At 40.1% G+C, this 26608-nt stretch overlaps 1 protein-coding gene and 1 pseudogene across 1 annotated transcript in view; both read right to left on the minus strand.

Annotated features, from left to right (window-relative positions):
• Nucleotides 1-1924, minus strand: part of LOC137292622 (squamous cell carcinoma antigen recognized by T-cells 3-like) — a 28233-nt gene extending 26309 nt beyond the window's left edge. The window contains exons 1-2 of the mRNA XM_067823843.1: nt 1736-1924; nt 56-182 (exon numbers count right to left, since the gene is read on the minus strand). Of these exons, the coding sequence (XP_067679944.1) occupies nt 56-182; nt 1736-1897 (289 nt within the window). The 5' untranslated portion in view covers nt 1898-1924. The remainder of the gene's footprint in view (nt 1-55; nt 183-1735) is intronic.
• A 6693-nt stretch (nt 1925-8617) lies between these two features.
• Nucleotides 8618-26349, minus strand: LOC137273319 (cytochrome P450 2J5-like; annotated as a pseudogene).
• Between the last annotated feature and the right edge of the window lie 259 nt (nt 26350-26608).

Genomic DNA, 26608 nt, shown 5'->3' on the forward strand with positions numbered 1-26608 from the left:
TTTCACTCAGGACAGTCAAATGAATGTAAATCCTCCCAAGCTGCCACATTTCTACCTTCACTTAAGGGGAATATTTCGCTCATCTTTTCCCTGGCTTTCCGCAACTGTTCTAGTTCCCCTGCCTGTCTGAGTGCTGTAATCAGCTGAGTGTGGAGGTCGTACATGTATGGATTCTCAGACACCTGAAACAAAGTATATAGAGTGCTGTGATTAGCTGCATGAGGAGTTTTTAGGAGTACACTGTATAGAGTGTCACAATAAGTAACATCTGGCATTGACAAGTAGAGATTATTGCTTGTGTACTGTAACTTCCAAAGAAACAAAACTAATACTTAGTTTTGCAGTGAGAATAATAATGATTAAAATATGTCTGATGCTGAACACACATAACTTACGCAATATATTCCAGAATTATATCAACACTAATGAGTAACTCTCAAATAATTCATTTTGTTTTGAGACACGTCTACCTAACAACATGTTTATCACAATGAGCTGATCTGACATGAGTGAATGCATTCCATACAGAACAGCATGGGTCTGTCTCTTATTCTCGCGGGTTTCCTATTATTGTGGTAAACACGTTTCCGCAAGATAGCCAATGTGCGATACATAGCAGGTGCTTACAATGTTACATCACCGCCTGATAGCTAGAAAGTCATCCCAGTCTGTGAATGATGTGAAGTCTTGCAATGTTACGGATATTGGTGACGTTTTACCAACTTCGACATAACATACCATTTTCCTAGCCCTTTCCAGCAGGATTCTTCTTTTATACAGTTCATAACGTGGCTTCCTCGTTATACAAAAAAAATGAAAAAAACTCATTTGGCCAATGATGGATGATATTGTTTATCAACGGGCTCAAGAGTTGTAATTCACCAGATGGAGTTGTTAGAAGAGAAGGCCCTGAATACAACAAGCACTCTGCCTACCTTTAGAATACAGCACCACAAACTTTAAAGCCATATCACAATACTATTTTACACAATTGCAAGTGATTTTGTTCAAAAGCACGTTCTTGAAACAATGTCCTATGACGCCGGCATAGCAACAAGGTCGTCAAGCTCAGCGAGTGCGTATAAGCTCTGCTCACTGATGTTTCATCTCTGCCAGCCATGTCATTACAGAAACCCAACGATGTTGCAAGTTTCCAGTAGTAGTTCCCGACGGAGGCACAATTTTTCGCAAGCACCAGTTTTAAATATTTTTTTTCTTTTTTGACTAATATGCTCATATTTCTTTGTATTAAGAGGTGCTGAGCTGTTATATTTAGTGTATTTATATATTTTGTATTTTTAAATTTAGTAAGAATGACTTACATTGGTCACATTGCGCCATGTTTTATTATTCGCTTTTGGTCAATTAAAATAGTCTAAATATATGCTATATTTCAGTTTCAAACGTAAATGTTTGGATCAAAGAAATTATAACTGTAAACTAACATAGATATATATCTTTGTCATTCAGTAATTTGCACCATTACAAGGAAATAACATTCTGATTACTGTGACATTACTCCCAGTAACTAACAAAAGGGAACCGGACTCTCTTTCACACCGCAAATTAATTGGCATGAACCCCAACGTAATGTCAATACCATGCACACTTTGTCTCTAGTTTGTATTCATTATTTTTAAAATTATCAAATGTTTTAGGTTAACCTAGCTATTCCATTCAATCAGAAATACTTCTGACCGGTCCGAGGCCGTGAGGGCAAATAATTGAGTGGAACCTTTTGCTGGAGTTCGCTAATTTTCAGCTGAAGCTGTTCCTCGTTTCCACTATCCGAACTGTCAGAATCTGTGTTTCCCTTAGAGTCCATGTCTTCCTCCTCAGTTCCATCAACATCGCTATCATCTTCGTCGACGATCATTTTATCCACGTTTTCCGCCATTTTTGTTGAATACTAACTTCCTTAGTTTCTCAGACTGGAGAGCGAGTCAGGCCAGGCGTTTGCGATTGGGTTAACCGGTAGTAAGCATACACGGCGATATCGGTGCTGGTGGTTGAATTGATATTTCAATCGAATTATACAACTACAAGTACAAGGATCAGAAAACTTCAAATGTATCGTTCTATTTATAACTACCGACTTGATACATTAGGCAATTGAATGGACAAGTGCAAATTAGTCTGTCCTGGGGCGTCATAAAATATCATGAAAACTATGCAATATGTCCCCAACACGAATAAGGTTGACTGCAGTTTTAGTGTAATCTGTAGCATCGCCCCCTTTATCTTATCTGTGTACATCGTTCCTGTATCTCCATTAAAGCAGGGATACTCTACAACAGGGATAGGTCACTCGCTTGCTTTCTTTACCATTTGTACTTTAACATGTGCCTCGTCATGCTCCAACGCACAACGTGTCTTGGCTCGTTCCCAGCGCAACATCGGTTGTGTTTAACCCGTTTAGACTATATAGAGTACAATGTACATACGTTGTACATCATCCCTGGTTTAACAGAACTTCAGCCAGTTTATGGTATCAGTCGGAATTATACAATGAATGAATGAATTACAGTAAGAATTAAGAGCAAGAATTATGTGAATGAATGAACGAAATAAAGAAAAAGAATAAAAGAAAGAAGTACATATGTGAGTGAATGAAAGAATAAATGATACACCGCGGCCTTCCCTCCCAAAACATGTTAAAGAGCGCAAAAGTGTCGCGATAACACGTGTTAACATCAGCTGTCCTTTTAAAAAATCTACTTTGAAACATTTTTGTTTACATTAATAATTTATTCAGATATATATAGACTCCCTGATTAAAGGAAGGATAACGTAATGTTCAACGAACTGCTGAACTACGACATCACATCTTCAATGGCCTCAACCAGTGCCATTTGCGATATATTCTTTTTACTATATATATATATGTGTGTGTGTATATGTGTGTATATGTGTGTGTGTGTGTGTGTGTGTGTGTGTGTGTGTGTGTGTGTGTGTGTGTGTGTGTGTGTGTGTGTGTGTATGTGAAACCTGCAAATAACTAAGATGCGTTCTGTAATTACCAATTATATTGTAATGTTGACCAAGTTCACTAATCAATACAAATCACTTTACATGTACCACTATGGTAACTCAAAAAAGCATGCACAATATATGTATTATTGGTTGTTTTGACTAAACATTTCACAGAAAGCCTAATTATATGTATTAAAGGGAGGTCAAATAAATTGTGTCTTTGCATTCAGATTTATCTGCTTGTGTTAGGACAGAATGGGGCATGCCCAGGTGTATTAAATGAAATACACGTACTGGCACCGCCTGGGCTATATCTTAAGCCCACCGCTTTTTGCATTGTTTCTTGAACCAGTAATCTCAAGTGTTTGATAGTAATGGTCGTCTTTGGAGGTAGTAGAGGTATCTGTATTTCTAAAGCAGTCCCCAGTGCTGCAGACGTCTTGCTTGCAGATGATCAGTGATGTTTATCTGACACAGCAGTGCAGTTACAGAGGAAGATAAATATGTTTGATCAGTTGTGTAATGATATATAAGCATGGGTATAACTTTGAGCAAATCAAAAATTGCTGTTTTTCGTAAAGGTGGTCCTCTTCGCGATTATGTTTTAAGTGTTTTTAAGAGTTATTTAAAAGAGAGAAAATAGAGGTAGCAATATATATACTTAGGTGTTGTGTCTGTCACTGACTAAGGTTCAGTGTTGTCTTTCTGTTCAAGATCAAAAAGCTTTTCAGGTCATTGTACAATTATGAAAAAAATATATTAAGAGCAATTTCGCCTCAAGACATGTTTACGTTTTGTGATGCAACTATTTGTCCCGTACTTGCTTGAGTTGCAGATAGTTGGGCCTATCATAATGTAGACAAATAGAAAGTTTGCAAATATTCTTTTGTAAAGGGTTTCTTAAGTTTAGTAAATAGACCAGCAATGCTATGGCTCTAGGTGAATATGGCACAGGGAAGTTATCGGGATATGTCTAGGCGTGTTACATATTGGTGTAGATTGCTTCATCTAAATGCTCATAGATGTGAACTGTTTGAGGGGTGTTATAGAAATTGTAGGCAATAGGAATGACAAGTGTTTATGAACGTATATCATCCATAAACTTGTCATACCTAATACTCATAGGTTGCCGGACCAGTGTTATTGAAGGCCAAGGGCATTGAATGAAGTTGGTAGAAATACTTGTACGCTGATCTGCACACACACAACCTGCTGGAGCGTGTAACCTGTTTTGATGAACACAGGGTGTGTTTGTTGAAAGTACTTCATACCACAGTAGAGACGGGTTGTGTTGTGTCGGAATGTCCAAGTCGTGTAAAATGTAGTTAAATATATGTCATACAGAACATGACGTCAGATTCTTCACATGCATTTACAGAATTTGTCCTGTCCCGACCCAATGTTTAAATGTAGTGGATATAGGTAATGACAACTTTTCGTTCAAAATGTAGCGGTTGCATAAGTATGAATCAGATGGGCGCCAGCAACAACTTGAACTCTCAGAGATATAGAGATGACATTCTTCAACCCGTGGCAATACCATTTCCTCGCCCAGAATATCCAATTTCTTCCACGGCCAGCGCGCTCAACAGACTTGAGCACTTGTGAGATCACCTGAATCGCCAGGTGAGAACACGACCACAACCCCCATCGAACCGACAAGAACTTGCAAACACTCTCAGACACAAGTGGAATGAGATGCCGAATGGCTTCATTCGTCGGCTGACAACATCGATGAGACTGCGAGTCTGGGCGTGTATAGCTGCTAGAGGTGGCCACACTCGTTACTAAGGATGTGCATGCGTGACCAGATACTTGCAATGACTGAGACATTCCACGATTGACTCTTGCTGTATCTGTTAACTGTGCTCTTTCTACCCCTCTGCCCATTACATGACACGTGCTCTTCATCTGTTATCAGTTGTGTTTATCACAGACACTGGCTTCATTAAATGCATTGTAACGTAAAACGTTGTGTGTTTTTCTTTGATTTTTTCAATCATTAATAAGGGTGTTAACTTTCTTTTGCCCACGAGATTTATATCTTACAGAACGTATCCGGCACAAACGTAAAACCAGAAAAGTAGTGGACAGTTGAACCAGATGTCATGTTAAAATGATCATAGTAAGGTTTTTTTTATTCAGATATAACTTTATGAGAAATGAACTTTTATTTTAAAGGTTTGATTTTAGCTCAAGTAACCTAACATGGTGTTTGCAGTGTTATATTTACGTCTGTTGACGAAACATCTCACAGTGGATGAAAGAACGCGCTTGTGTATGTGTGTGTGTGTGAGGGAGAGAGAGAGAGAGAGAGAGAGAGAGAGAGAGAGAGAGAGAGAGCCTGAGCGTACATGCGTGTGTGTGACTGTGTGCACATCCTGTATGTGTCGGCTTTAGAACATAGTGGTCAGCCATCCAAAATATGTACATTCATACACATACTGAATGAGGGGCGTGCGCTGAAAAGTACATATGAACACATTTTGAATTAGGCAGGGCACGGCTATGCCGTGATTATTACCAGTATCTGCTAAGATTCACTCCTGAACATGTCACTGCTTGTATAGAGCGTTATGGTGGTGTGGATTAACTGACAGTTTCAGTTTTGGCAGCTAAGGGATAAGACGTTCACATTCACCATGAAGAGAGCTTTGGACGATCCAAGAAATGAACCAGATGCACGGATCTTACCAACACTTCCATCACCGTGGGAGCCAACGCCCTCCTCAAGGAAGAGACTGTCCTCATGAGGACAAACACCCTTCTCAAGAAAGAAACTGTCCTTGTGAAGACCAATCCTCCTCATCCTCCTGGTGAGGACCAATACCATTCTCGTGAGGCCCAGTGTCCTCGCTGGTTGGTGGGCCAACAGCAAGGAGAGTTTAAGTTTCCGATTCTCTCCAGTATGTTCGTTCTGTATATAGTCTCCCTGATAAAACTTACTGTCTCATAAGCAATACTTAATATCTCCGAAGTACGACTTACTCTCTCCTCAGTAATAGTTAATATCTCCTATGTAGTACTTCCTATCTCCTGTGCAGGACTTTTAATATCTCCTACGTAATACTTAGCATATCCCAAATAGGAGTGATTGTGCGCGTGACATTTTTATGGCCATTTAAGAAATAATTTCGTTGTATTCGTTGTAGATTTTTCCTGGTTTTACGTAGGAGATGCTAATTAGTAAGTCATACGTAGGAGATATTACATAGGAGATAGTATGTCATATGGAGGTGATGTTAAGACCTACGTAGGAGATATTAAGACCTACGTAGTAGATATTAAGACCTACGTAGGAGATAATAAGACTGAAAAACGTCTCACCGTGGTCATACTACGCTTCTGCATACATGCAAATCAGACCTAAATAAGCAAGCAAAACGCAGCACTTTAAGGAAACGTTCTGGTGTCATGAACTGAAGCTGATGTGCATGAATATTCTTCTCAGCATGGTCAACCTGTCAACTTGTACCTCACAGCAGCTGAACTGAAAATTCCATGCCAGAGAAGCAGCACAGATAGCCCCAAAAACAGCTGAACCTGAAACTGAGCTTGTTAGGCAGCACAGCAACTGCAAACGCATAAGGTACAATACCTGCAACCCATTGTTTGGTGTCCCCTTCCGTGATATTGCTATAATACTCACTCACTCAGCGGATGATAAATATGGCGATAAATGTTTAACAAAACCCCGAATCCTTACTCAGACCATGCAGTCTAAACACGGGTCGTCTCCAATTCTGAACTTCAGGTTTTGATCCAGCCTTAATGCTAGAGGAGTAGGTGCATGCATGTGTACTCGCGTTACAGTCTTTTATCCAATATCCAAAAGCCACTGGCCTATAGTACAATAAATAACAGTAGTATATAAAAAAAACAATTACACAAGTTTAAAGCATTATATAGTGTAATGTTTTGACACAACTGTGACGTTCAGACGATGCTCAGTGGCGATTCTTCTTTTCATAAACTTGGTGCAGTGTTAAAGAATGGGAGTTAAGGTTAACCTTAGGAAAAAATGCTTTGTGAAAGATGGCCCCGATAACATATTCAGCCGGAAAGGTTCTAGTTTATCACTGTTCCCAAACATACTTGAAACTGTTGGTGCAGTCAGTGTTGCCATTTGAAGGTTCAGGAAAACGCTCGTAATTTAGGAGTGACTGGGAGATATGATCACAGGGGCTTGTAACGCTGAAAACTGCCATCAAGGTATATATTGTCCAGAATGGGTATTACTAACTACTATCCTTTTATATAGTAGTTAGTAATACCCATTCTGGACAATATATACCTTGATGGCAGTTTTCAGCGTTACAAGCCCCAGTGGATATGATGACTCTGATGGAGATGGTATCGAAAAGTCTTTTACATAGTCAAATAGAGGCACGGATGAAACAAACTAATCGACGACACTTGCGCCGTTATAACCAATAATAGTAGAATCATCAATTTGCGAATCCAACAGGAATGTTTGTACATTCAAATATGTCATCGTCCACAAAGTCGGGATTTGTTCCACCACAGAGTACATAAACGTTTTGTAAACTAGACACAATTTCTAAAAGTGACTCTTGAAACAATATTATTCTTATTTCTAAATTCAGTAGATAACTTGTAGATAACATCCTTCCGGTTGAAGGGTATAGGATATATTCCAGGCAAACAGAGTACGGACACACAATATGAAATGCGTACTCACGAATGATAACAATGAGGTTAGTTATGAAACATGCCCTAAAGTCATACAAATTAAATTTTGAGCAGTTGTCAATAATTAAAGTACAGACAGATCTTCAGGCCAGATTTAAAGTCACGAAAGGGGTGAGGCAAAGAGTGTTTCATAGCACAGCATGTTTGAATGATCTGGCGTCGAATATCTTCAACCTGTTATGAGCAGGACTTTCTGAGCTGGACGATGGTTTCCCGAAGGTTGAACACAGCTGTAAATGTCTGAAGATACCGGGTGAAGACCTCGATGCCACTCAAGAATGTATTTCCATCAACTTGTACATTCACAGAGGGGAGTTAACAAGTACTGGGTGACAAAAATGTTGGTAGATTGTTTGATCAAACCGGATAACATTAGTCTTTGAATGGCCGTGGCCAAAAAGACACTCATTCGTTTTCTAGCATGGGAAACTCAGCAAGTGCTGTTGGTGGACACAGTCACATTTTCCAGACATTTCCCTTAGGATTGTTTTGAGGGATTGAGTGACTGTAGAACCTGGTCAGATTGTTGAGGTTAGACGTGTGGTATCTACCACGGTATGGGAGAAGTATTGTCAGAATGTGTGAATACATCTCAGGTGATCACGAATGGTAATGAGGTCCAGTTCTATACAAAACACAAATCGTGCATCATTACAAACTGAATATATTATGAAAACAATGAAATTATGTTCACAACATGCTAAATATTCTCTATATACTATCTTAACGAATCGTACATCATTACAAACGGAATATATTATGTCAACAGTAAAGTCAAGTGCAATACACACTAGATATTCTCTAATACCTCACGTAAATCGTGCATCATTACAAACTGAATACATTACGCTAACAACTAAGTCAAGTTCACTGCTTACTACTGTTAGAAACTGAATATTTCAGAATGATACGTTCCCTGGCATTGTCTGTACTAGCGTTTGGTAGCCACTACTTCAAAAGGCCTTGGACATCGCGTTAATTCGGTCACCCCTTCCAGATTCAAAGTCGCCCCTTCTACTTTCCTGAATGTGAACCGTTGTAGAAGATTTGCAAAGAAGAGAAACAGTTCCGTCTAGGCGAGAGTTTCACCAGCACACACACGCGGCCCTGTGGGGAGCAGAATGTACAACTTTTTGAATCACATAACATCACACGGCGAGCAATAATTATTCACAAAAACACAGACGTGATGTTACTTGATTACCAACACAGAAATGCATGATTGTCTGATGTATGTAAGCCATGGTACTTGATCACCAACACAGAAGGACGTGATTGTCTGATGTATGTAAGCCATGCTACTTGTTCACAACACAGAAGGGCATGATTGTATGATATGCAGCATTACTTGTTCACCAACACAAAAGAGCGTGGTTGTCTGAAGTATATAAGCCACGTTGGATGATTATCTGGTTAAGGAAAATGGGTTATTGTACTATGGAGTATTAGGGATGTAGTATGGTTACTTGTTGAAAAGAAGAAATTGTATAATGTGCACTTTTAAATATTCACCTCGACAAAATGGGGTTATCGTATGAAGAGCAAGTATACATGTAAATACATACTGTCGTAAAATGGGTTCTTGTAGGCTTTGCAATGTTACAAATATACCTGCAGAAAAGGGCATGAAATATTCTCCTCTGTGGACCTTCCCGTCCTTCAGGAATCTGCATGGGTTGAAAGTCCCGGGGCTCGGCCACAGCTTTGGATCATGGTGAACGGACAGCAAGTTGACGAGGACGATGGATTCCCGGGGGATGTCGAATCCCCCGAGGGTGGTGTCTTGTAGTGTGGCGTGAGCAACGGACAGAGGAACTGTGGGTGCAATCATATACGACAACATGATGGTAAGCTGCTAAGAGCAGTTTGCTAAGGCGAGTTGAGTAGCTGTATGTGATTAGGATATGAACGCGATGTTGTCCAGATTTTAATTCACTGAACGCAATAGCCAACAATCAAAATGGAAGTCCAATAATGGTTTTCTAGACCACGTCCCTTGAGTAACTGACAAGTGTATAGTACTACAAATAGTGTACTGAGAAAGCGTATCCTACCATACAGCATGTGTTACATTTCCTACTTTCTCAATGCATTCAGTGTTCTAGATCCCATTTCAAAACACCAAACCCCAAATGACACAACCCATCTCCAATTCACACAAGCTTACGAGAGCCTTAAAACCTGTAGTGCACTATGAGTTTTGACAACCCCAATGCAATGGAAAAAAGAGCCGAACGTTTCGAGATTTTTTACAACACACCCATTGCATGCAGACAAAAATATACATCGTTTGTAGTTCGAGGTGCATATATTTTCTACTCCATGTGGAAGGGGCCCTTGGACTTTGCATCGTCCTGTTTGTGTATGGGGTGCATGAACTGTGAATCATCTTGTTTGGCGGGTGTGCAGTGCTTCCAGGTGTGGTGGAAGACCACAGCAGCAGCTAGCGAAACAGCAGCGAAAGCGAAAGGAAGGCCCACCTTTGGGATGTTTCTAGGATCTGCAGCACCTTCTGGATATCCAGACGGGTCTCTCCTTGTTCCTCTTCTTTATTCTCCTTGACCTCTTGGAGTTCTTCGGCAAGATGTCGGCCAACAAATTCGTGACAGCCAGCATTGTATTCATGGTTTGCTCCACACGAGTCAACATCAATGCAATTTGCTCCACACGAGCTTCGAGCCTCCCCAAGCAGTTGTAGAAGTCCTGGATGCTGGGTGCAGTAGGCGGTGGTTCTGCTGTAGGCAATATGCTGTCGGCAGACGTCTCGCTAGCAGGCAAGATGGCCGAGGACACCGGATTTGGAGCTTTATCTCCAGTAGATGGTTCCGTGGCTGTATTCCATATCTCGTACAGCCTTATGATTCGAATACCAAAGTGTTTTTTTACCTCGCTTCGAGCGACCACACCGCGAATGGAGCGTATTTCTTGGATGTCCTCCGAAGACAAGTCTCATACTACACATGTGTCTAAATGCCGGCTGAAATAGAAAGATTAGAAAGAATAATAAAGAGTAAAAGGGTCTGTTTGTAGCCACAACCCCCAAGGAGAATTAAGAAAGATGGTGGTTGCACGTTTTCCCAAGGGGGACTGCATCGTGCCTTCTCTCTGTGAGAGTGCCCCGCTTAGAAAGGCCCTTTTCAGAGACCAAACTGATATGCTTGTGATCCCCTTGCTCACGAAAGTTGCAAGGGTCAGGAGGCCCTTGCGTCATGAAATTTGTACAAGGGAGTCAAACTGAGGCAACAGCGGGATACGAACTCAACTTGAACAGCTGCGCAACTGAACACAATAAGCCCACACCTCAACAGATTGATCTACCCAAGACCAAGAGCAATTACAAGAGCCTTAAAACCTGTAGGGCACTATGAGTTTTGGCAACCCATTGGGTTTCGAGATTTTCCAATTAGATATTGGTGCCCAAGTAGGTATACAGCAACCTATCTATATTTCCAGAAATATGGCAACCGAAGCAACTTTCGAAAATATGGGCTTGCGAGTAGAAAAAGTGGTGGCATACCACCTCCAACTGGAAAATACCGTGGGAAGCAATCTCCTATCAGACATTGCCCATGTAGACTATCTCGATGGCAATCTAGGCAAACAAACCTCCAACCACTGGAAGGCCTAAGTACGTTTGTGGACGATATATACGTATTTGGCTATCTTCGGCGAAAATACTGTGTCTATAGAAATGGAGCTGTGTCTTGCACCATTGGAGAAAAAGGAACAGCATCTATTGTAGTTTCCAATATAGCGAATGCAGTACGCGAATCTTTCGAGCAAGAGGAGGGCTATATGCCAACCAAAATCGTACATACACTACAATATGCCATAGATGCACCCTCTGCGATACGGAGCAGTATATCAAGAAAGAAATCAACTGTGCAGCAAAGACACAATGGGAATCTACCCAGACTGTTATTGGAGATTTCTTTCAACACAAGTGAGTGATTGGTATGTGTAATACTATAAATAATCTATTCAGACATTGCATTGATTGATTGTTATGTTAATATTCAAGTTGTTATGTGTACAAACTGTAATAAAGTCATTTGATACATGTATACGTTCGTATGCTCTTGTCTCAGTATGTCAAAGGGAAGTAACTCTCCTGAAGTGGTTTTTGCTTCAGTAGTCCGTACGTTTCACTATCCGAATGTTTTTGATGAAAAACAGAAGTGTTCGGATTAACGCGGCCTGACTGTATACATGTAGGCCACCCAATACTCGGAATGGTTGTTGCAAAGGTGGATGTCTCGGAAATACCCATAGAGCAAATACAAGTCAATATTTCCAAATTCGAACGAATTCTGTTGGCACATGGCTATGGTCTGTATTCTATCAACTATACAAGGGATTTCTCTGGCACCCTAGATAGAAAGTGTCTCGTGGAATACCTCCAAAGGATACACGACTTTCGAAACAAAGAGATCTTGCAACTGCCATGGACTGCGACGGACCCACCATCCTGGACAATACAGGGAGCAAGGAGTGTAGGCAACCACGTCTGTATTTGGATTGGAACCTGGAATGGCTATACCATGCAAACAAAAATCTACAACAAGGTAGTTTCCAATTTTGAAACCGGAGAAGTACGAGAACACATCAGTGGCCATTTGGCCGACTATGCAGATTGTTCCAACGAACACCTACGGAAAACCTTTCTCCATCCAGATGTCCAGGCTAGAGGTTGTACTCGCATAGAGGTCTTTTTGTACGCGCATAGAACCAAAACCGCAATGGCAAACGATTTGGACGAAGCACTAGAGCTGTTCTCCGGGGAAAACCTATTCGTTGTACAACCATCAACAAAACAGTGGGAGAATCTATCGAAATGTCTAGGTCGTTGCATGGTGCCTGCAGACAGACCCCAGGGGACCATCTTCGTGGGTTGGTATGGACACACGGGACCTTGAAGAGTATCCGGAAGCCAAGTACAACCAACCAAAGCCAACGTGGAAGACATTGCTAGATGGAACCACGCTGTAGAATGGGCTACAGCCGATTTAGGATTCCGAGCGTGTTCACTATTCCGAGTAGACATTGTGGCTGCCACAGCTACAGGAGTGGAAATAGGACCACTACGATGCTACACGAAAGCTCCCCTTACAAGAACTATCCTATCTTGAAGTCCAAATCCAGATACAATGCTACCTCCAAACAAACATGTTGCTTTCGAATGGCGCGAAAAAAAGACCAAAAATGCCATCATATAAGACTGGTTATATCCTTGTCTTGTCTGGATACCCAGTGGCGCTTTGCTTGTCTCATCTGAAAGTGGTAATAGTCCAGGTTTGATCCTTTCCAGTAGGGTTTAAGATATGATCTATACACACCACGTGGTATATAGGAAGCCGCTGCCGAGTGTAGGCATGTTGTGATGGTATCCAAGTACTTGTCAATAACATCCTAGGACACAGTGGTCGCACTGTGGAGTATCCTACCCAACTGTTGCGCCACGTCAGTCTCATACATCTTTACACTTGTCCCTGTAAGCATTACTACCCTTTAGACAACTACATTTCAGTGATGTTGTTCTGGTGAGAAAAGAATCAATCATCAACGTCACAGTCACTGGAACATGATCGGATTCATTCTATGGAACAGTATCATCAGTGGCAGTCTATTGACTCTAGAATGAAGATGTAGTCTACAGTTGACCTCTGAGTCTTGGATTTGTTTCGCCATGTTGGTGGTATATTGTGCATATCCTGGTATGTTGGAATCATATTGCGATCTGATAAATACTTTTTCAGCAACAATGAACGTCGTGAGTTAGGTTTGTTGTAAATATGCGCATTCACATCTCCACACAACAGTGTTACACTAGTGTTGGAGAGCTCATCCACAGTGTCGAACATGCATTTTACACTATCTTCATACATATCATAACTCTGGTTTGAAGAGGGCAGATGTGCGCAAACAATAGACAGATCAACACAGTGTTCACGTTGTATTCTTACAGCACATAATCTGTCACTTACAGTCTCAGGTACACACAAATTGTGACTTAATGTTTTCTTCACTAGTATTGCCACTCCCCCTTCACCTCTCATGCTGTTTTGTTATGACTTAATGGTTACAGCGCAGTCGTAATCGCCTTTCATTTGTTCAAAGTAACACCTAGTGTTTTTCGTTAACCAGTGTTCTGTTATAGCCAGAATGTTACAAGCATCAGCAATGTTTTCAAGTTAATTACCGTTGTACATTGCACCACTGATATTCCACGTGGAAATGCAAAGCATGGTGATGAAGTATATGTTGTACATTGCACCACGGATATTCCACGTGGAAATGCAAAGCATGGTGATGAAGTATATGTTGTACATTGCACCACGGATATTCCACGTGGAAATGCAAAGCATGGTGATGAAGTATATGTTGTACATTGCACCACGGATATTCCACGTGGAAATGCAAAGCATGGTGATGAAGTATATGAAACATACAGCCATGGTGGATGCTTTTTATGCGCTGCTTTGTCCTGACTTCATTCTCTACATTAACGTGTTTAGGCCAGAAGTTTTCATTTTCTGTTATCAGTTTTGTACCCCTGCTGTGTACACTCTTAAAGTGTAAGTTGGGGTCGGACCATACCAGAGTTTCAGTAGTCTCACACTGGTCACATGCATTCCACGTTTCTCAGCGTAGTCGCAGATTGCGTCTTGAATCACACTAACCGGTTCGTTGTTGCTTCAACAAAGGTCACACTTACTTATGGTAGATATTCTCTGTATCTCACACAGTGTAGCTTCAACAAAGGTCACTTACTTATGGTAGATATTCTCTATATCTCACACACTGTAGCTTCAACAAAGATCACACTTACTTCTGGTAGATATTCTCTGTATCTCACACAATGCACTTTCAAAAAAGGTCACACTCTTACCCAAGGTGGATATTCTCTGTATCTCACCCAGTGTAGCTTCAACAAAAGTCACACTTACTTCTGGTAGATATTCTCTGTATCTCACACAATGTAGCTCCAACAAAAGTCACACTTACTTATGGTAGATATTCTCTGTATTTCACAAAATGTAGCTTCAACAAAGGTCACACTCTTACCCAAGGTGGATATTCTCTGTATCTCACACAGTGTAGCTTCAACAAAGGTCACACTTACCTATGATAGATATTCTCTGTATCTCACACAGTGTAGCTTCAACAAAGACCACACTTACCTATGATAGATATTCTCTGTATTTCACAAAATGTAGCTTCAACAAAGGTCACACTTACTTATGGTAGATATTCTCTGTATCTCACACAGTGTAGCTTCAACAAAGGTCACACTTACTTCTGGTAGATATTCTCTGTATCTCACACAGTGTAGCTTCAGCAAAGGTTTCACTTACCTATGATAGATATTCTCTGTATCTCACCCAGTGTAGCTTCAACAAAGGTCACACTTACTTATGGTAGATATTCTCTGTATCTCACACAATGTAGCTTCAACATATGGCAATTTGAATCTGTCTTGGAACTGCACCATTCTGTCAGGACCGATGACCTGCAACCGAAGATCATGAAATGAGCAAATAGCTTTGTATCTTGTGAGGGCCACGGTAGATGACAATTACCCGGACATGTAAATAAGACTTACTGCACTACGTCTACTCCTGGTGTACAGATGCTATATAAGGTCTAATATAATGTATATTAACAGATTCTAGGTTGTATATTCCTATGACATATGTTAAAATCTATCTGTCTGTCTGTCGGTCTGTCTGTCTGTCTGTCTGTCTGTCTGTCTGTCTCTGTATATACGTTCACATACATACAGTGGTACAATGGTGGATGTGTCACAGTGTTAAGTGTGTGAGAAGGGTAGATGTGTGATAGTGCGGACTGTGTGGCGATGGTGGACAAAGGTGACAGTGGTGAATGTGTGACAGTGGAGGAACATGAAGTTAGAAACAGATTCGGGATTCGGGATTCGAATCCTCAATCTGAATATTTTTGTCAGATTTGGGATTCAAATCCCGGATCTGAATATTTTTTTCACATTCGGGACTTAAATCCTGATTATGTATGTATGTATGCATGTATGTATGTATGTATGTATGTATGTATGTATGTATGTATGTATGTATGTATGTATGTATGTATGTATGTATGTATGTATGTGTATACATCTAGGTATCCATGTATTTACGTATGTACCTATGTATGTATCTATGTATGTATCTATGTATGTATCTATGTATCTATCTATGTATCTATCTATGAATGTTTTATTTTCAGATTCGGGATTAAAATCTTAAAAACATCAACACCCAAACCTACATTTTTTCCTCAACTTTCACTTTTCTTCAGATTCGGGTTTCGGCATTTGAATCCCGAATCTGAATATATTTTTCAGAATCGGTTATGACCAACAGAGTCAATGTACATTATCTCACCCCTCCTAAGGTACTAGGGGCCGCTACTAAACCTGGGTATCGTAAAATCATGAACACCCAAACCTACATTTTTCCATATTTCAACCAGATTCGGGATTCGAATAATTTTGTACGCTATCTAAAGAGTGATTAGACACTACGAAAATGGATACTGTGGCACCATTCAATGCATCAGTTGTCTCAACCCACGTTATAGATGTCTTGTGGGTATAATGAACAAATAATATTTTTTATATGTCCTCTTTCACGTTTCTTAGACAGTGTAAGTACATCTCTATTTACATTCTTCTCTTGTCAAATGTTCTACAAGTATTTAAGAAATAATATGTTATTGTGTAATAAGTCAATGAATTGGTAACAACAAGAAATATTACAGATTTTAGCTAGACGTTCACAATATTTACGCCCGTTAAACATGGCTGACCTTCCCCAAATCGGTTGCTTTTATTAATATATTTGCGCATTTCAGTGATACGTCGTTGTTCGTAACTTGGCATTCCCATAATTAGAATAAAACATTTCTTACAAATGTGGCATGGCATGGAGGGTGAGCTGGCTTAGGCGCCAGGCTAGTGATCCAGCGAGGTAGAGGTTTCGGGATCGAGCCCACCTGTGACCGGGTGTAAAAACCTTGGAGACAACTTTGTGTGCAGACTCATTCGGTATTGTCACAACCCCTAGTGTGCAGTACACAACCCTGTGCACTTAAAAGAACCCACGAATCCGTTGGTATATGACCAGATAGTGGCCACATGAACACGTGCATACACCTAGTTGCGGGTACAGCACCGTGCAGTAAACTTGGACAAAGTGTTGTGACTATCTGTCCCAGTCCACCCAGCTGTCAATTGGGTACCTCGTTAGGATGAGAGATCCACAATAAACTCGATGCGCCTAGTGGCAGCAAGAGTTGTATACTCCCCAGGGAGTTGAGATCGAAATACGACGTGCTGTTGAGATTGACATCCAGTGATCGAGGGAAAAAATACCAGCGCCTTGAGCATGCACTAGTGCATGGATATGTGCGCTATATAAATATCTCATCTCTATCCAAATATCGTCATTAGTTCCGTTAAAGATACTTTTAAAACAGAAACGACGCGGTTAAGGGGAGACATTTTCAAATCGTAGTAATATTAAACTCGTGAAATCGTGGTTGTAATTACTAACAACAGAAACTACAAACCATACGCCCATATACACACATAACGTTAGTAAGCTGAGACAATCATCACAAAGCTGTCATCACAAACACAAGAACATATATGATTTCTTAATGTTGCATGTGAAAACTGTGATGAAAAGAAACTAGAAACGTTAATGAAATAACTCTAAATTCATACACATTTGTAGACAGTTAACAATGATTTGTGATGACTATCAAAACACTGACATACATTTTGAAATGTGTTTGCTTTATTTTGCTAACTCCATCTTCACTATATTTCCTAAATGTTATATCAGATGTCAATCCCATTGCTCAAGGAGTCTGGAAGAAGAAAGAAACTATCATAGATTGAGTACGTGTGGTAGAAAGCCATTGATGGTTTTGCGCATGTGTTATGTTATGTCGTGATACTGACCAAGTTTTAGTCAACGATGCAGTAATAGATGTAAAGTCAGTATATGCGAGGACTATGTATTTATTTCACCTTTTTGTAACGCCTTCCTGTGTTCATAAAATTACTACATGTTTCAAGTGAAAGTGTGCGTGGCTAAATACAAACGTTGCCGTTTTCCAACTCTTCCACGGACAATCCTTCCCTGAAGCGACAGGTAGTATTTTCCAAATGGTCTGTTTTTAGATAAGCGTTCGTTTTGTCGTTGAAGTATTTTACTTTAGTGGCATGTTTAGGCATGTGTAATTAGGAGGCACTGATAAACCTAGAAGTCATTTGTCTATAAATGGTCGATGCTGACAAACGCTGACAAACGAAAAGCAAAAACTGAGGAACAGTGGTCAATGGTTAAACATACGATAATTTCCTATTTTCTTTGCAGTATGATATGTTTATTTGTTTACATCTATTGTAATCGCACTTTATTACATCTACTGTTTGGAATCAGTGTCACACGGATGAATGACTAAACGAGAAGGATAGGATATACGTGATGGGATTGGTTTGAAGCCACTTATTAAAACAAAGCTTGGAAAACACACATGCAGGGGTGGGGGGTGGGGCTAGATATTGATGTTAACATAGTGCTGGATATTTTCTTACAAGAAATATTGCATTTTAAGGTCCATGTCAAACCGAGGATAAAGGATGTTTGGTTTCAAACTAACCGTATGTTAACAAGAAAGGACCTAAATATAGAATGCACTCATTAATCCACTGTCCAGACAGTTCCTATAGCTATCATGATTCTTGAAAGAAGACGTAAAAGAAGCAAATGTAAGTTGTTTTTTACGTCAGTATTTCGTTTGAACATATTTCTATTGGTAAAAATGAATTGGCATTAGTGAACAAGCTTTACAATTTACATCAACACCGCTTCCATTCAACATACAAAAATCGAATGAAGCATATGTCGTCAGCGAAATTGGCTACCTAATTAATATTATGTATTTACATGTGGCATGAAATACAAATACAACTATCATCTAATTTTACCGAAGTAGAGAGTCACGGTTTAGTGTGTCTAACAAGCCATTTGTGGAAATAAAGAACAATTATGAGAAGACTATTGTTAAGTCAAGTTCATTTTTCTGTGAAAATATAAAGCATGTGTCCTGATGATAAAATCGTGTACAGATTCAACTATTTTATGGTTTTCACAGTGAGAAAATATTCCTTGTTTCCCTTCATAACGGTATTCAGCTTATGACCGGTAATACAAAATTACATATTAGTTGTTATCTGAATATCGTTACCACAAATAAAAGACTAGATGAGATGTTTATACTATAGATTGGGTTTGGTAGAGGAGTGCATCATACGCAGATGGAATGAAATATCCTTGGTCACGGTTGATGGTACGCTTGTGGCGTTTGATGTCAAAAAATATTTAGATTCGGGATGCAAATGTCGAAAGCCGAATATGAAGAAAAGTCAATGTTGAGGCTGAAATATGGAAAAATGTAGGTTTGGGTGTTCATGTGTTTACGATACCCAGGTATACTAGCGGCCCGTAGTATCTTAGAAGGGGTGAGATAATGTATATTGACACTGTAGGCCATAACTCCGATTCTGAACAAAATATATAGATTCGGGATTTGAATCCCGAATCCGAAAAAGATATTCAGAATCGGGATTCGAATCCCGAATCTGAAAAAAATATTTAGATTCGGGATTCAAATGCCGAAACCCGAATTTGAAGAAAAGTCAATGTTGAGGCTGAAATATGGAAAAATGTAGGTTTGGGTGTTCATGTTTTTACGATACCCAGGTATACTAGCGGCCCGTAGTATCTTAGAAGGGGTGAGATAATGTATATTGACACTGTAGGCCATAACTCCGATTCTGAACAAAATATATAGATTCGGGATTTGAATCCCGAATCCGAAAAAGATATTCAGAATCGGGATTCGAATCCCGAATCTGAAAAAAATATTTAGATTCGGGATTCAAATGCCGAAACCCGAATTTGAAGAAAAGTCAATGTTGAGGCTGAAATATGGAAAAATGTAGGTTTGGGTGTTCATGTTTTTACGATACCCAGCTTTACTAGCGGCCCGTAGTATCTTAGAAGGGGTGAGATAATGTATATTGACACTGTAGGCCATAACTCCGATTCTGAACAAAATATATAGATTCGGGATTTGAATCCCGAATCCGAAAAAGATATTCAGAATCGGGATTCGAATCCCGAATCTCAAAAAATATTTAGATTCGGGATTCAAATGCCGAAACCCGAATACGAAGAAAAGTCAATGTTGAGGTTGAAATATGGAAAAATGTAGGTTTGGATGTTCATGTTTTTATAAGGTTTTAATCCCGAATAAAATATTCATAGATACATACATAGATACATAGATACATATATAGATACATACATAGATACACAGATACATACATAGACTCATAGATACATACAGAGATATGGATACATAGATAGATACATAAATAAATGGATACATAGCTAGATACACAGATACATTAATATATATAAATATATAAATACATACAGATATACATACATAGATACATAGATATATAGATACATAGATATATAGATACATACATACATACATACATACATACATACATACATACATACATACACACACAGATGCATACATACACAGATACATACATACACAGATACATAGATACATACATATATACATAGATAGATACATAGATACCTACATATATACATACATAGATACATAGATACACACATAGATACACACATAGATACATACATACATAGATACATATATTGGTACATAGATAGATACATAGATACCTACATATATACATACATAGATACATAGATACACACATAGATACACACATACATACATACATACATACATACATACATACATACATACATACATACATACATACATACATACATACATACATACATACATACATACATACAGGATTTAAATCCCGAATGTGAGTAAAAAATCAAGATTCGGGATTCGAATCCCGAATCTGAAAGAAATCGGAATTCGAATCCGTTTCTAACTTCATGTTCCTTGACAATGGTGGAAGTGTGACATTTAATTGTGATAGAGAAGAAATAGAAAGATAGACATTGGTGGGTGACAGAGATTACATTACTGAGAGAGAGAGAGAGAGAGAGAGAGACAGAGAGAAAGAGAGAGTGAGAGAGAGAGACAGACAGAGACAAAGACAGAGACACTGGTGGGTGAGAGGGTGAGAGTAAGTCGATAATGGTTGGAGTCAAAGCGTGGTTGCATGGCGCTTTTGCTCACCTCCTCCATTTCTCGTTGACAGCGGGCCTGGATGTCAGGGTTGGCAATCATGTACAGGATGGCCCAGTTCAACGTCGTGGAGGACGTCTCCGTGCCAGCCATGAATAGGTCCATTATCACCCTGAGGAAATTTCTGACTGCAAGAAGACAGAAATCAATTCAAAGACACTTCACTCTTCCCTTGCTACGGCTTACAGTGTAAAGACTTACAACAAAATCGCTGTGATATATAGACCGACTGGAATCTTGCAATACCCAGTTCAAACGTTGTGATACACAGACCCACATGCTCTTCTGAAATACATAATACCAAAGTTGTGATACACAGACCGACTGTAATTCTGCATTACCCAAATCCAACGTTCTGATAAACAAACTGCAATCCTTCAATACCTTACTCCAAGGTTGTGGAGACAAAATGGAATGGAATCCTGCAATATCCTGCTCCAAACCTGTGATATACAGACCGAATCGAATCCTGCAATACCCCATTCAAACGTTGATACACAGACCTACTGCAGTGAAGCAATATCCAATTCCAAAGTTGTGATCTGTAGACAAATTGGAATCCTGCAATACCCAACTTCAAAGTTGTGCTACACAGACCATCTATAATATTGCAATGCCCAACTCCATGGCTTTGTATGTTGCATGATTCCCTTAATGTTATTCAGTTGTAGGTGTGTATATTGCATGATTCCCGTACTGGTATTCAGTTGTTGGTGTGTATTTTGCATGATTCCCGTACTGTTATTCAGTTGTTGGTGTGTATTTTGCATGATTCCCTTAATGTTTTTCAGTTGTTGGTGTGTATGTTGCATGATTCCTTTATTGTTATTCAAATGTTGGTGTGTATATCGCGCGATTCCCTAACTTTCGTCGTAGACCAGACAAGCAGGTGAAGATGTCACCACAGAAATAACGCAGACCTACGTGTGTATGACGCGTCAGTGCCTTCATCACGGAACTTAATGAACATGTCGATGAAGTCTCGAATGTTGTCGCGGTCGTATGTCGATTCGTGATCCGAAACGATGTCGCTGACAAACTGGGCCAGGCGGTCGAGTGCGTCAATCATATCCTGTAATTCCTGTAAGGGGTACACAGACATTCAGAAACTTTACAATTACTCATTGACTCGGTTAGTTAGTCACTCATAGGTTCGGTCATGACAACTCACAGACTCGATCACAGAATCTCTCACAGACTCGATCACAGGGTCGGTCACAGACTCGATCATAGAATCGCTCACAAACACGATCTCCGAATCGCTCACAGACTCGATGACAGAGTCGCTCACAAACACGATCACAGTGTCGCTCGCATACTCGATCACACAGTCGTCACGGACACGATCACAGAATCGCTCACAGACGCGATCACAAAATCGCTCACTGACTCTCTCACAGAATCGCTCACAAACACGATCATAGACACGTCCATAGACACGCTATTTCAGACCCGCTCACAGACTCACTCATAGAATCGCTCACAGGTTCGGCACTAGTTTCGACCACAGACTCATTTGCAGACTTCCTCACAGACTCACTCAGAGTCTATTACAGAGTTCCTCGTATACTCGATCACAAACATATTCATACCATAGACTCGTTCAATGACTCAATCACAAACTTGCCCACAGTCTCGACCATCGACTCGTTCTAGATTCGATCAGAGACTCCCTCACAGATGCGATGACTAGACACGCTGATTCACTGGTGCAATGTTTTAATCACGAACCCCCCTCACTTGAAAGTATGTTAAGCACCACTGGTTTGAAAAAGAACTAACTCATCCACTAAATCACTCAAAGTCTTCAATCAACCATTCATTTATTCAGGCAATCATTCATCACTTAAAGTCCCTCGACGTAAATACACAAACCGCGTCTAACCTATAGTCACTAACCTTATTGTAAGGGGGAACAAATCGTAATATCGGGAACGCATTGCAGATTTGGAGCATTCCTGGCCGACGGAAGATATCGTTCAACAACTGCAACATTTTCTGGAACTGCTTATCCTCATACTCAAACCTGAAGACAGAACATTGTCACAAGGTACACTAACAGATACCCGTCCAACAGATTTACTTATAGATTGGTATCAGCCTACAGTGACAGGTACCCGTGCATCAGGATAAATGATATGCATCACTCTGCTCTAACACATAGAGCTTTGCACGAGGCTAACTTATAGGTATGAATCTACAGTAACAGGTACCCCTGGAACACACTAACTTATAGGTATGAATCTACAGTAACAGGTACCCCTGGAACACACTAACTTGTAGGTATCAATCTACAGTAACAGGTACCCCTGGAACACACTAACTTGTAGGTATCAATCTACTCTATCAGGTACCCTTGCAATAGGCTAAAGGATATGTAGGACATATAATGGACGAAATAAGTTAGATATGTTAGTACTTTTATTTCATTAGTGTGTCAATGAATAAACAGATCATTATTCATAATTTCAAAATTGACAAATATCCCTAACTGTTTGTGTCCAGTATAGGTAGTTACCATCATACTGCTCCTGTCCACTCTAGCTTGTTTAACAGGATAAATAGTAGGAGGGAAATAATCCTTAACTCGCGTAGAACTTGTGATTCACGATTAGCAGGATAAAAGGTAGGTAGGATTCGATCTACGGGTCCCATTTACTCGCTTAACAGGATAAATAGTAGGTAGTTATCTGCGTCTCCCGTTTACACACCTAGGAGTATAAATAGTAGGTAGTTATCTACGGCTCCCGTTTACACCTTTAGCAGGATATATACATGTAGTAGGTTAATAGCATGTTCTGCTCCTATTCACTCGTGTAACAGGATAGCCAGTCTGGAAGTAGCAACTTTTTATGTTGTATTTACACGTGTAAGAGGATATATAGTAGGCAGGTAGCGCTTTCATCTGTTTTCAACATGTACTAGTCTGTTGTGGATGGGCGTTTGAATCAAACATGGTGTCGTTGTGTTTCAGGACCCTTGGTTTTCGTTGTTTTGGACAAAGTTTCATTTCACTCAGCAAATATTGAATCAGTTACTCCACTGCAAGTTCTAAGACATTGTCCCATGAAGCACATACAAGCTGCACTTACCTTAGAGTATAAACAACTACACCGCATTTAAGTTTATACATGACTGTCAAATTTTAGGGTGTTCCCATACTGATTGTATGTAGTATAGTAGGCTGGGAACCACATACAGGTCCCCTCGTGCAACAGGCTCCTAAGTTCTCTGATATTTATCTACTTCAAGTCCAAGACTCGGTGGTTACCTTGAACCAAAGATGATATTGCAGATGATGTTAGAAGTGGCCATGGCGAGGTATTTGTGGACTGCTGTTGGTATTTCCCCATTGTCAGACAGAACTCCAACAATAACGTTTACTTCATCGTGCACTTTCTCTTCTATTGACAACTTCCCCATACCAAAGTCTCTCATGGCATGGAGACTCATCCGCCGCAGGTCTTTCCACTGTTGGCCATTGCTTAAGATGACACCTGAAATAATGTATTATTAAAGTAAGGGAAAATACCCGTGTCTGTTAGAAAATATCACAGTCCTCAAAACAGTTAATAGAAAGGAGAATTTGGATGTAAGCTATGTGCAATTGATGTAAGAGTTCTTTCATTCACTCATAAGGATATTTAACTGTATTGGTGGACGAGTTGCGGGTTGCCTTTATGTTGATTGAAAGTTGCAAACAGTGATGAACGCTGAGGTTTGACTCACGATATATTTAAGATACTATGAAGTGTCCAGTTATCATAATTAGCAATCACTTGCATGAAACAACCTTGCAGCAATCTAGCCATTGCCTTGCCGCAGGTGCTCGACGTATACTAGTATGTGAGTCAGTGTTTACAATAACATTCCCCGTATATTTGATGTGATGAAGATGTAACTCAGTGTTTACCACAATCAGACTACAGTCTCACTTTAACGACTGTATATGCAAATTCACCAAAGTGAAATTCAGTCCACTGCTTCGTTGACCTCAGTAAAAACGAACCCACATAACACAGACGTATTGTATTTCTGGTTAAGTTTAAGAGTTTAAGTACAGCGGACTGAGATCCTAACCTTGCCAGTGTCTAAGGCAACTCTCCTCAAACTGCTTGTATGTGTGTAGACGGCATGTTGGAGGTAACTATTATACATACTGATCCTTAAATCAGTTGTACCTACGCACACTGAAATCACTTATGCCTACTCACCCTTACATGTGTTGTACCTACTCACCCTCAAATCAATTGTACCTATTCACCCTCAAAGCACTTATGCCTACTCACCCTCAAATCAATGGTATCTACTTACTCTGAAGTCAGTATTACCTACTCACCCTGAAATCAGTTATACCTACTCACTCCGAAATCAGTTGTGCCTACTCAACCTGAAATCAGTTGTACCTACTCATCCTGAACTCAGTTGTACCAACTCACCCTGAAATCAGTGGTACCTACAAACCCTGAAATCAGGCCCCCATTTTTCGAAACAAAATGAAGTCTGAGTTTTGACTTAAGTTCAAGTTTTTGCTCAAATTTGAGAAAATGCATGAACATGCATTTTCCAGAATGAAAGGGAATTGGTCATCGGACAATCAGTATTTGGTGGACAGATTTCTTTAGTTGTTTGGACGTTTTTAGTGTAAAAAATGCAGTTGAGATAAAAATTCAGCCGTTTCAAATTGTCAAACTCAGTTTGAGATTTGAGTTAAAACTTAAGTTTGTTTTGAGAAGTCGGGCCCAGTTGTATCTGCTCATCCTGAAATCAGTGGTACCTACGAACCCTGAAATCAGTTGTATTTGCTCATCCTGAAATCAGTTGTACCTACTCATCCTGAAATCAGTTGTATCTGCTCACCCTGAAATCAGTTGTATCTGCTCACCCTGAAATCAGTGGTACCTACTCACCCTGAAATCAGTTGTATCTGCTCACCCTGAAATCAGTTATACCCATACATTATGAAATGTGTAACTACTCGGTTACAGATACCCACCCTGAACATCATCACACCTACTCACCCGTTCCTATTTTTTGGGCGAGCAGCAGGTAGCTGGGTCTGTCGCTGAAGACATCAGCTCGCTTCACGAGCACCTCCTGAATCCTGGTATAGCCATTAACGACCACTATGTGCAGCTTGCCGAACGTCAGACTGAAGATGTCGCCTAGCTGTTGAGCATGTTGCATGAAGACCTCGGGTAGCTTGCCTCGGTTTGTCCTCAGCAGACGAACGTGACCCACAACGGGCAACCCTCGAGGTGAGGGGGGTGGGTTGTTACGGCGAGTCACCAGATTGTAGATTATGACAAATGCAAGAATAAACACTACCAGTGTAGAAAGATCCAGGGCAGCCACCATGTCTGCTGTCACGATTCAAGAGACACTCTGTATTTAGTCAAAGCGCGTCAAGTAATATGTGCATAACACACTGGGGGCAATGACCTATAATGTACGAGGGGTGTCAAGAAAATTTCCGGCCTCACAATGAACGGATAGCACAAGCTCAACACAACTCGTCGTGTCTTCCAAACAGTATCTTCTCGTGTGCTTGGCATGCAAGACATGGAATCCAAGTGCAATACTTTTCTACGTATAGGTGTCACACATCATGATCCTA

This window comes from Haliotis asinina, chromosome 1 (genome assembly GCF_037392515.1).
Source record: "Haliotis asinina isolate JCU_RB_2024 chromosome 1, JCU_Hal_asi_v2, whole genome shotgun sequence".
Lineage (NCBI taxonomy): Eukaryota > Metazoa > Mollusca > Gastropoda > Lepetellida > Haliotidae > Haliotis > Haliotis asinina.